We start from the raw sequence: 12,957 nt of genomic DNA on the forward strand, positions 1-12,957 counted from the left end.
TATGTGTCCCTGATCCTGAGCACTGGCAGTGCCCTTCTCTCCTTGCTGAGCAAAATCTCAGCCATTTCTCATCTAGTCCAAACACTTGTTTCAAAAAAATAAGAATACTAGAAGTGTCTGAAAGAGTCTTAATGAATTTATTTGACTCTAAGCATTTGAGCCTGTATGTTTTGTGATTAATATATATCCCTGTCCAGATCTCTTTCATAAGATATTAACTGATAACCCATAGAATATATTAGCTATGGAAGCTTATTTCTGGGTAGATATTTCTTCTTTAAAAAAAACCTGCTGCACTGTGACCTTTAAAGTATTGTTTGTATTAATTAGATCTGTTTTACAGAAATACATCCAGGCAAGCAGGTATGAAGAAGTGGAAAATCTTTCTCTAGTGCTTAGCTGCAAAGTGTATTCTGTGTTTGTGTTTTCCAGCTTGGTGTTTCACTTGGTACTTTAGGGGCTATACCAGCAGCAGCATTGGATCCTAACATTACAGCACTGGGAGAAATACCACAACCACCGATTATGGGAAATGTGGATCCATCCAAAATTGATGAAATCAGGAGAACAGTCTATGTTGGAAACTTGAATTCCCAGGTAGCTTTTTTTTGTTTCTGTGTTGTGGAAATACAAACAGAAGGTGTGAAAATGTTATCTATGAATTCTAATCTTACACGTTAAAAGAATTTTCATTAGTTAATGATAATATTAATTTTAACTAATCTTAATTTTTTTTATTAATGATATTTTAAATTTTGACGGTTCACGTTCAGATTAGACCAGACTTTGTCAGAATACTAGACAATCCACTGTAGCTCAATTAAAGAAACCTACTTCTAATTTTGTGTGTTGATTAAATATATAGCTTACTTGTGTTAGATGGGCAATCCTCATAAGTAATGAGATCATGGTAGCTGTCCCCCACATCACCGTGTAGTTGCTTAGGTACAATAAGATGGAATGATGTGTCGTACTGGAAGTTCCAAAATTAGCTTAAATATCTTTCAATCAGCGGCTTGGTTTTTTGAGAGGTGATCAGGTTAATTGAAAAATATTTCCTTTTGACTGATAGTAATGTAAGTATTACATTTTGAGGTTTTTGACTTCTGAAACATCTACTGAGTGTAAAAGTACTATTGATTGTGTTAAAATAAAACAAACTGGAAGCTAGCAGCCACATAAATTAAGTCCTTTAATATTGTTTGGATTTTTTTTTGTTTTAGTTGATCAAAAGGTAGAATTAGTAGCTTGGAAACAGGTAAAAGGAAATTTCTTACACCAGTTACTTCAGATTTGTTATTTCTTGTACTAGTTATTCTTTTTTTGTTTTAGTTTATCAAAAGGTAGAATTAGTAGCTTGGAAACAGGTATAAGGAAATTTCTTACACCAGTTACTTCAGAGTAGTTGCCCAAAAAGTACAAAATCCCATGTAATTTTTTTTTTTTTTCACCTAGGTGAAGGACTAAAGGCATGTGGCTGTACTATTTAAAATTATAGAATGTTCTTTAGATTAATGAAAAAAAAATACACATATTTAAGTCTTAAAATGTAATGTTCCCAAGTTCATGTCACCTTTGTAATAATGCTATCGTTCCAAAATGTGTGCTCTTAGACTACCCAATATAGTACATGATGGTTTTCATTGTATAGTTTGCTTCAGCTAAGCTCTTCAACTCTTTCTAGACTACCACAGCAGATCAGCTGCTTGAATTCTTTAAGCAAGTTGGAGAAGTCAAATTTGTGCGAATGGCAGGTGATGAGACACAACCAACACGATTTGCTTTTGTGGAATTTGCAGACCAAAATTCTGTACCTCGAGCTCTTGCCTTTAATGGAGTTATGTTTGGAGACCGGCCACTGAAGTAAGAAATTAATTATCCATATTACTGTTGAATGGGACATTTGTTTGTATTATTATACACACATTTATGATTTATGTGTAGTAAAATGCTGCGACTAGTATTTTTTCATTATGTGGACCTGTTGTTAACAAACCAAAGCATTTTTATCAACTCCAGTTTCACAGTTTGGCATAAATTTCTCTCAATAGAATACATATAGCTTTGCGTAAAATACATTTATATTAATCTTGAGGTAGTGTAAACTGTAATAGTGAAAAATCTTTGAAGTCCATAGTACTAGTTAAGTTTTCAGTATGATGTGCATGTAGTTATTAGGTGTTAATGTGAAGATTTAACCTGAGATAGAGAAGTAACCTCCTGGACTTCTACTAAAAAATTGTAACATAAGAATACTGTGCTGCCTTTCTTTAAAAGTGGTAAGATTTCAAATACTTTGGATACTAGGAACAGATGGGTGTTTTTTTTTTTTAATTTTATATGAAGTTGAGATCTTTTCCTTACTTGTTTTTCATTTGCCCTGTTCAAATGTTTAAGAATGAAAGGTTTTTATTTTTCTTTAACTTAGGATAAATCACTCCAATAATGCAATAGTGAAGCCTCCTGAGATGACACCACAAGCTGCTGCCAAGGAGCTAGAAGAAGTGATGAAGAGAGTAAGGGAAGCCCAGTCTTTTATATCTGCTGCTATTGAGCCAGGTAGGTATATTGTGTTAATTACTGAACAGGCACATTCTGTGTTTACCTTGGTGCACATTTCTAACAGTATTTTCAGGCACAAGAGAAGGGTATCCAGAGGTATTCAGTACATGTTGGGAAAAAACCAAAATTATTAAAATTCTGTTCATGCATCTAAGCAGTGGAGAAGCTTTTTATTTCATCATTCATTTTCAAATACATGTTCACTGAATGTTTTAAACATGCAAATTTAATACTAAATCCATATTTAATGGTGACACTTTTTAAGTTAAGAGCACTTGAAAACATTTAAAATAAAATGCTTTCTATTTTTTGTTGTCCTTTAGCACCCATTAGTGCCATAGTTTTCCGATCAGCATTAACTAGCATGGTTCGGAAAGCAGTAATATTTTGCTTTTCTTATTTATAAGCAGCAGGTTAATTTGGTTTCTTTTTCATGGTGCCTGAAGGCTGTATGCATCCTCAAAGCAAATGGGATCAGAGAATAAATCTGGGATAAATCTTAACATATGGTAAAAGACTTCTTTTCATCCAGATTGTTTCCCTGTTCCCTGTTAACACTGAGATGCCAACTCAAAGTGGAAGGTGATGTTGTGTTGAGAGCTTAGACAGACATTCTAGTGGAGGTTTATACTGGCTTAAACTAATTGCAAAACCACAGCATAAAAAAATGTTAACTTCGTAAACGTCCTGCTTCTTTTAGTCAGCGACTTTTTGCCATTCTTCTTACTAGCAAACCCAGATACTGTCTTGTGTTGGTTAGTAGTGTGAAATCTTGAGGGATTTTTTTGGGGGGGGATGGGAATAATTTTCGGCTGTGTTTTTTTGTTAGAAGTAAAATAACTAGCACTTTTTCACTGTTAAGCAACAGAATAACAGTTAGACTCTGAACTGTGGTGAGTTCACTGTTTAGGTTTTTGTTGACTTTCTGGCCTTTGGTCAGACTTTTCAGCCTGTTCTGTTCTTCCTTTCCTCATACAAAACAATGAGGAATAAAACTTCAGTATTTGTACAGTATGTGAAATATCTAAAAATACTGACAGTAATATATATTATGCTTGTTTTCAAAATTATGCCCTCTAAATTTACTCTGTTCTTCTCAAGTTTTTAAAAAAATAAGGAGGTAATTATATTAAAGAAATAGAGCAAAAGGAGGACATGTTATGATCTTGTGCATTGTGGCAGCAACATAAATCTCGTTCGTAGTAGAGCTAGCTGTTTATAATTATCTGGTTTATGTGTACTGCTGCAGGATGGCTGCACTCAACGAGTATATGCAATGACTTTCTTGGATGTTTCTGAAGGATATATGCAAAGAAGGAAGATGTGCAGAGAGTAGGCCCCTTGCAATATATGTGGTACATTCCACTTGTGCCAGATTGTTAACTGGGATCTTTAAATGTTCTGAGCTTACACTGCAAAGTGGTTTTTTCCTCTCAGAGTCTGGAAAGAGCAGTGAAAGAAAAGGCGGTCGATCTCGTTCCCATTCTCGTTCAGAATCCAGGTCTAGCTCAAAATCCCGATCTAGAAGGAAAAGATCACACTCAAAACACAGGTAGGTAGCTTTTTGTTTCAGACTATGATCATACTGTGATTTTTTGCAAGGTACTGGTTACTGGTATTTTTAGTTATAGACAAGAATTGCTATAGAGATTATTAACTTGCATCCAGAAGATCAGCATAACCAGAAACTTTGTCTCTGAATACTCTTTTCCTCTAAACCCAAAATTTTTATAGGATTACTTTCAGTCTAAACATTCTAGAAGGCACTTTAGTGTCATGTAAAGTAAGTTCTCTGTGGGTTTTTTGTGCATTTTGTGGTTTTGTATATTAGGCTATGTAGCCAAATAACATTTTGTGACCTGTATTTTAAAGAGAAACCTGCATTTTGTGGATGAAGCATATAATTTACTGGTAACACCTGAGCAGATAGGTTGATTGTTTTTTTGGCTGGTTTTTGGTATTGTCCTCAACTTCTAAGCATTGAGTTAATTTTGTTCTGTAAATGTAAAGCTGTGTTTTTAAAAAGCATACAGAAAAAACTTCAGGGGCAGTTTCTTATTATTCAGGTTTTGTTTGCTTTGCTAAATCTGTTCAGTTCTGAAACAGAAAATTATTAGATCATTCTCAAAGATTAAGAATTTTTTCTTTAAATAAAACACAGAACCTGTTCTGTTAGAATTACAAGGCTTCCCAAAATGGTCCAGATTCTTTTGATGTCAGGAGTATATTTTGAGAACCTAGGCAAATAAATCTAAAGATACTTGGTTAAGGATAAATAAACCCCGACAATTTGGAATGTTATTTGATTGCTTACATTTCTAAAAGGTGGGTGTTGTCCATATTGCAGCAACAGCTCTGAGGCATCCTTTCATTCATGTCTTCAAACAAGGCTACTAGGATACTTTTAAATACAGAAAATCTGGTGATAGGGAGTTATCATCAATTATACTATCAAATAAATGTGATACAAATGCAGGCTTCAGTTTTGCAACAGCAGGGAACCAAAGCATGTGCTTTCTAGTGACTTCAAAATGTTAGGTACCTTTTTAATGCAAGAAGCATCCTTTGGTCACTTCCTTGTTGCTTGCTTTTCTGCTATGTCCCTAATTCAAGCCATAAATGAAAGACAAACTGGTTTTTGTTCAACAGTGCAGTAATTTCAGAACTATCTTGTATTGAGACAAACCAAGTGGAATTTTAGAAGACAAGCTTTTCTTTATTTAAATGTGGAAAACCTATTCCTTTAATGAATGTTAATTATTATATTTTTGTCAGTTTCATTAAATTGTTTAATATTGCTACGCCAGTTTTGAGAACATGCTGAAGAAAGCCAGTCTGACCTGTTGAGGCAGCTTCATCCATAAAAATAATCTATCCTTACTGCTTCCCTGTTTTACTTTTTTATATAACATCATTTTCGTCTCTGTCACATAAAATTTATTGGAGGTTGTGCTTTGATTCTGTTGCAATAAATTGGACTTGCAGTTGATTTGTATTTCTCTGCTGATAAGGAGAGCAAAGCTGTAGGTAAAAAATGGCTTCCCCTCTTCTTGGTATATTTTAAGGATGCCATTTGAACTACCTAAAAACAGAGGCCAGACAGAATTAAGGTAATAAAAAGCAATTACATTTATTGAAGGCCTCCACATACATTTAGAGCATACAAAGCACCCCCCACCAAGGGGCTATACCCAAAATGGACAGTGGGTCACAGGTTTTCACTCTTTTGTAAGTTTGGTTCCTTTGCATACAGGGGGTTAATCTTCCAATTACAGTTTCAGGTAATGAAGTCATTTACCCCAAGTTTGTTCTCCCCCTTTCTCACTTTTGCTTACATTTCTCGGGGCCTGAGAAGGTAAGGTGCCCTTGATTCCCAGGCTTGGAGAAGAATTGTTTTGTCTGATCAAAATATGAGAACAGTAGGTAATACTCTGTATGGAGTTATACACTCAGGAATTGCAGGATTACAAATATATGAAAAATATAACAGTTAAAATCCTGAGGCATCATTCAACTGTGTGCCTTGAGCTGTGCAAGGTAGCCTTTTTGTACTTCACAGTTCTTCAGGTTTTATTCAGTAATATATGTAATCTTTCTGTCTATGGTAAGTTAAACTTTGTGGTGCCTTGGGAAACAAAGTGTCCAGTGATGTGGTTTTTTGAAACTTAACATGCAAATTCAGCTTTTTATTTTTGTTTCCCTGGGAAAAAGGGTCTTCCAGAAATTAAGGAGTATTTTGGAAAAAATATTTAAAGTGCTGTTCATCGAACCTCGATAAGACCTTTTTTTTTTTTTTTAAATCAGAGTACCTACACTTTAATTACAACTGAAATCCATGCTTACAGATCCTTTTATCTGGAAAGGTAACTTGTCTTTATGAATTTAAATTATAAGGATGGAGAACAGAGCAAAAAGAGATTGTTGCAGCCAAAGTCCTCTTTCTTTGATGACTAAGATTTCAGTAAGTGCTTGAGCCTGGAAAGGAAATAAAATGTAATTAATTCTTTTTACAGTCTGCTAGAAATTGCTGATCAGATTCTGTGCCGTGTCATTTTGTAAAGACAACTGTTGTAAATTATAGTAACTTCTATTTTCCAGATTCATGGAGGTTATTATGAAACACTGGTATAACTTAAATGGTTTCAAAGATAGAGCATGTTACACATGGTGAAGCATAAAGTATCTATGTTTGCAAAAACTTTTAGAGACAGAATGTTATCAAGGTGTCATTCTTGAAGGTATCAGATAATACTTTGTAGTGACACAACATGTGTATACTGTCATTTTATTGGTTGATGTCATTTGTATGAAGTTTCCACATTAAAATATTTTTCTTCCGGCATTCTTCATTTAGAAGTAGATCTGGCAACAGATCTCTCTCAAGACACAAGGACAGACGCAGATCCCGGAGTCCTCTGAAAAAACGGTCTAGATCTACGGAAAGACGGAAATCAAGAAGCCGCTCTCGTTCTCGGTGAGTTCTGTTCCACAAAATGGTACTGTTAGGTCAGAATACAGTTTTTGAAAAAAAAAAATAACAAAGCTTTTAAGTTACCATAAAGGGTGGAATCTCATCTGTGGGACAAAGAGACAAAGTAAATTTTAATACTGAGTATAGAAGTTTTAGCTAGGATAGAATTAACTACCTTTCTTGTAGCGTGTAGAGTGCATCCAGGGGTTAAATGACATGATGACGCACCTAAACTTTGATAGCTTGGATGTTAGTTCAAATGTAGACGAGACTGACTGTAAAGAGTTGCTTTATCAGACTACAAACAATAGTTAAGGAATATCCTGAGTACTTGTGAACCCACTAAAAAATGGATAGTGCTTATTTGATGTATGTCTGTTGAGAAGATTGAGTTCAGACTGACTTTGATCCTGTGTTGTGAGAACATGTATAAAGTTCTTGTGCATAACTGTTTATTTTTATCTTTGACTTTTCTCGTATGTCAAACAGCAGGAACAAATGCACGTGTGGGTTGTGTATGGCATATATGTGTCTCAGGATATAGTATGTGTATATTTTATCTAGTTTATTAGTTTTTATGTCTGATCATCTAATTACTAAACAGTGACATTTTCACAAGATCCTAGGATAATTTTTTTAGGGATGAAGTAGTGAATAAGCTCAAACCAAAAGTGGCTGTGAAAATAGCTTCTTGAATAGGTCTGGGTATGTTCTTAGTTTCATTTCTGTAATTCCCCTGATTTGTTTGAAGGGAGATCAGTACTTAGGTTGTGCAGCTGCCTCTTGTTCTATAAGTTTTGTGGGAAAGAGAGCTGCAGATCTGTGGACGTATGTGGAAACAAAACTAGGCTGCGTAGCTGGCTCGGTTTTATTGGTGGATGCTGTTGATTGTTTCTGTTTTCTGGAGCTTCTTGAGACACTGGAAGGGGAAAGCCCAGTGAAATCTCTGATAAATTAACTAGAAGACATTTCTTGGGAAGCTGTAAGACTGGTATTGTGGGGACTGTGCACTGTTTTATCTTTATAATGTTATATTCCATCTGAGACTCCTAATAAGTTTTTGACAGAACCTGATGGGAATCAAAGTTGTCAGGCTGCAGAGCATACAACAGTCTGCTGTTTATCTGCAATTGGGAAGGAGATACAGCCAGACACTTCTTGAGTGCTTAGGACCTTTCATATGTGAAGGAGTCTCTTTTAGAATCTGTAAAAATTCTACACTAGATACCAATACCAAGTAACTTCTGTCAGTCTGGTTCTTGACACAATAAGGCCTGCTAATCAATTTTTTCTCTACTCTTTCTCCTGTTTCTCTCTCTGAACAATTGTTCTTTCATTATGTGTCTCTGTACTAGAGGGAAGAGATGGAGTCTTGCATTTTCAAATAGTCCTATACTAAAATATTATCTTCCAACCAAAGTTGTTACCTAATCAGTTTTTGTTCGACTTGATAACTTGAATAGCAGATGGAATTTTCCTCACTGTTCTTTTTATGAACATGTATCATACTTCATGTCCCAAAGAAGCTATTTTCCTTTCTTCTGTTTTTACTGCATTAGCATTTTTCAGTAATTCTCAAATTTCTAGTGACATTATGGATGGCTGAATTGTTTTGATTAAGTTTTGATCTTATATTTGCCTTTTAAGGGAATCCAGTGATATTTTATCCATGTTTCATTTCTATGTATTCAGTGTTGTTGGACTGCCAAACAGTTAAAGGATGTTTGTGTGAGAGGAAACTGTAGAATATAAAGACTACTGTCAATCAGCTGTCATTATTCATTTGGCAGTGATTCATCTGAAGGTCATTTTATGTGGATACATTTTTAGTAAAGAGTGGATTTACTGATTATAGAGTTTGTCTCACTCCTGGCAAAATACAGAAAATGTGTGTATGTATAATTACATAACTGTGAGGTGAAAAAACAGTTTCTCTCCAAACATAGTAGCATCACTTGGAAGATAGTGGTTTGATTTGGTTTTGGCCTCCCCTTCTCCAGTTGGGTTTCAAAATTTTTCCTAGCTGTATATAGCTGTTTATTTCCTAACTATATGTAGCTTTCCCTTATTGTGAACAGGAGTGAAAAATTAAAATATTGAAGAATTACTGTTTTTCAACAGAGATGCATTATCTTGATGTATATGAAAAAGTTAGTTGTAATTTTAATTGGAAAGTTCAAGGATGAATTAATGGGTTTGTGTTTGGCTTTTCACAGGGACAAGAAAAGAGACAAAGAAAAGATGAAGGAAAAAGAAAAGGCCAAAGAAAAAGAGAAAGACAGAGACCGAGACAAAGAGAAGGATAGAGATCGAGGCAAAGATAGGGAAAGAGAGCGAGATAAAGATAGAAATAGAGAGAAGGACAAGGAGAGAGATAAAGAGCGAAGCAAAGACAGAGAGAGAGCCAGAGACAAAGACAGGGACAAGGATAAAGATAGGGACAAGGAAAAGGAAAAAGATAAAGATAAGGAAAAAGACAAGGAAGAGGTAGATCAGAACAAAGAAAAAGAAGATACTGAGAAAGAAGGAGAGAAGGATAGAGAGAAGATTAAAGACAAGGAGGGAGATAAGGACAAAGGAGGGGACAAAGAAAAGGACAGAGATAAAGAAAAGGAAAAAGATGGGGATAAGGAGAAGGAGCGAGAAAAAGAGAGAGATGATAAAAAGAAGAAAGATAAGAGATCCCGAACACCCCCAAGAAGCTATAGCTCTTCAAGAAGATCTCGTAGCTCCAGCAGGTTTGTTTAGAATTTTTCATGCTTTTTTTTTTTTTCTGTTTTGACTTATCAGATCGGTAAGGCACCATCCTAATTTTTATATATTGATGTCACCATAGCTCTTGCTAAATAAAATTGTATTATTTCTGCTTTGTAGATTTTTCTTTAAAGTAAACATCTGATATAAAAAGCTCTATATGGTGCCTGATATAGCAATTTCTTGTTGGGCTGCTGGTGCTTGACTTTCACATAACCATATTGTATAAACCTTGAGGACAGTAATGAGATGATTCTTGTGCCAGTTATGTAGGTTACAGACAGCCAGAAGTTCTGATCAACATCACAGATATTATCTTTGCCCTGATCAAAGTTTGAGTCACTGTTACATAGTTTTTTCATTACTTACCTACTGCAACATTTTGGTGTGTAAATCATGCAAACAGTTGTTTCCTAGTACTTGCTTCTCTTTGGCTGGATGACAGAACTGCAGGAAGCAAGCATATGGGTTGGCTGGCTAGCCTTTCATGAGGTAAATGTATCTCAATTGGAAGAGACAGATATATTGTTTATCTGATGGCCAGGTGTAAGTTAAAAGTAACATTTCTAAACACTGCTGACAGTAAGCAGGAAGACAAAGTTAATGTGGCTGTTGGTTTTGGCTCTGAGGGAAGCTTAACTGGCAGGAAATCTAAATGAATTCGTTACAGCAGAAAGAGGCTGTGAGATGATAAACAATCTCTATAAGCAAGCTCAGGCATATTCTAAAAGCATTGCATCTAAGTTAAATTTAGAAGCATTGGTGGATAAGGTCCTTTCTGTTACATCAGGAATTAGGGAGTTCAGTAGTATTGTATCAGATTTAAACACCAAATTATATCTGTAATCATGAGATAATGAAATGCTGAACGAATTGGACAAGTTCTACCTATTGTAATAGTTTCACGAGACAAAAGCAGAACTTCTCTAGTCCTCAAAATTCATCAGTTCAGGGTTCATAGAAGGCAAAAAAGGGTGTAACAGTTTCTGAACGTTGTGTCTGTGTTATGAGGTTTATGGGCAAAATATTGTTTCTTTAAGCATATGCAGCTTCCTATTTAAATGACTGGAAAACCCACATAGAGATACTTCTGTCATCTTTGAAACAATTGTTTTTCAGTCCATAGGCCTCAGAGTTATGAATTGTATAAGTGCATTAAAAAATGTAAGAGTTTCATAATATGTATCTTATATAGGAGCCTTGGTGGAAAACCAGACTCCTAGTGCCAAACAGCAAGTGTAGTTAAAGGGGTGTTACCAAAAATTCATACTTTAGTTTGCAATGATTTTGCTCCCCCTTATGAATATTACTAGTTAAGAAAGTGCTGTAGGAAGGCTCCAATGTCATGTACTTGAGCAAGGAATTCTTGTGAAAATTAGTGCATTTCTTCTAGTGCAGTCAAAGTGCAAAGGATACTTCAGTATAATGCAGATATTGTTGAACATGGGTAGTGTTCTTTGGAAGCTGGAAGATAAGAAAATACACTTTTTATTATGGATTTCCATTTTTTTTCCAGATATAACTATCCTTAGAGCATCAGTGCACAGGCCAGTACTGGTGAATGGTATTATCAGGGTCTTAGACAGTGAGACAGAGTGAATCCTCCATAGCTTTGCAAACACAGGTGTGGGAGGAGAGTGATCTGCCATTAGAGATACCTTAGCAGATGGGAGAAATGAACTGATAGTCATCTCATGGACTTGAACAAAGAGAAAGTACAAGTCCTATGCCTGGGCAAGAATAATGCCATTGCACCAGTATAGCATGGAGACTTGCTGGCTGCCAGGTCCTTGCAGCCAAGGAAACCAGCAATGTTGTGAGTAGGTCAAGAAGGGTAATTCTTTCCCTCTTCTGGTGAGGACACATTTAGGATCCTGTTCTGGCCTTTGCATTACAAGAGGCATGCAGATGTACTGGAATGAGTCCAGTGGAGGATCGTGAAGCTGATAAAGGACTTGGAGCTTCCTTCATACAAGGGAATACTAAGGAATCTGGGATTGTTTAGCCTGGAAAAGAGAAGGCTGAGGTGCATCTTACCAATATATATGAATATCTCATAAGAGCATGAAGAAGACAGAGCCAGTGGAGGCCTGTGACAACTAAGAGGTGACAGGCACATATTGGCCTATAGTAAATAAAGGGTTTTTTTCCCTAGTGTCAAAATTGTGGTGGTTTTGCTTGGCAGACTGGAAAGAGTTACCTCAAGGGATTGTCTCTTCCAGCCAAAAATCTGACTGGATATGGCCCTGAGTAACGTACTCTGATTGACTCTCTTGTAAGGTGGGGAAGGGATAGGTTGGACTAAGTGATCTTCAGAGGGTTCTTCCAACCTCAGTAACATCATTGGTCTCTGAAAAGTAATTCTGTACGTTAGGGGTCTTTCTTTAGTGATGAACAGTGCATAGCTGAAATGGTTGCAGACCTTTCCAGTGAAGATGCTTCAACAGATAGGTATTTCAATTGCCTGAATTTCAGTACAGTAGTTGACTGGTGATCATGTAAAATGTGAAGTATAAGTGTAAACATAAAATATTGGGCAAATAGTCATCTTTTTGGAGAAGAGGTGAAGGTGGAATAGGACATACAGGACCTTCTAAGAACTAGATGGCAGTTGACCTTGCTTTGCTGACTTGCTTTGCTCACAGGTACTGGAAATAAGATGGTTATTTGTGATTCCTAGCTGAAAGAAAGACTGACATGGAGAAGTGAAATCAGTTGGAAAAAGAGCTATCTTACAGGCTAGCAGAGCCAGTCGCACCAGATGGCATACAGAATGTTATTTCCATGTATAATTAAGAGATATCACTATCAAAGTATTCAGAACTTGTTTTTCTTAAATTTTGCTGTTAATATTGTGTAAGACATTTAATGAAATGGGTGCACAAAAATCTAATATACAAATGTAATAGAGATGAGAAGAGATGCAGTGAGATGTAGTTACATTTCTTCAGCTTGAAATAAGAAAAGCAGAAACTGAAAATAAAATTTAATGAATAAGCAGTTTTTAGTTTTAACACAATTGCTGAAGCACTTGATTGCAGGTACATATGCTGGAAATCAGAATTAAGTGAGAATGTATTCAGTGTAGCCTAAGTGACTGCACTGAGAGAGAATAATCAATTTCCAGTATCCTTAATTAAATAAAGGTGATTGTCAATGTGGAGGTGTTC

General features: G+C 35.7%; 1 protein-coding gene across 5 annotated transcripts in view; it reads left to right on the plus strand.

Moving 5' to 3' along the window:
* Positions 1–12,957, plus strand: part of SREK1 (splicing regulatory glutamic acid and lysine rich protein 1) — a 32,915-nt gene that overhangs the window by 14,068 nt on the left and 5,890 nt on the right. For all 5 annotated transcript variants that reach the window (XM_085567752.1, XM_021534401.4, XM_085567751.1 and 2 more), the window contains 6 exons: positions 433–597; positions 1,685–1,863; positions 2,429–2,559; positions 4,000–4,114; positions 6,917–7,036; positions 9,250–9,771. In XM_085567752.1, the coding sequence (XP_085423878.1) occupies positions 433–597; positions 1,685–1,863; positions 2,429–2,559; positions 4,000–4,114; positions 6,917–7,036; positions 9,250–9,771 (1,232 nt within the window). The remainder of the gene's footprint in view (positions 1–432; positions 598–1,684; positions 1,864–2,428; positions 2,560–3,999; positions 4,115–6,916; positions 7,037–9,249; positions 9,772–12,957) is intronic.

This window comes from Lonchura striata, chromosome Z (assembly GCF_050655825.1).
Source record: "Lonchura striata isolate lonStrDom1 chromosome Z, ASM5065582v1, whole genome shotgun sequence".
NCBI classification, from domain to species: domain Eukaryota; kingdom Metazoa; phylum Chordata; class Aves; order Passeriformes; family Estrildidae; genus Lonchura; species Lonchura striata.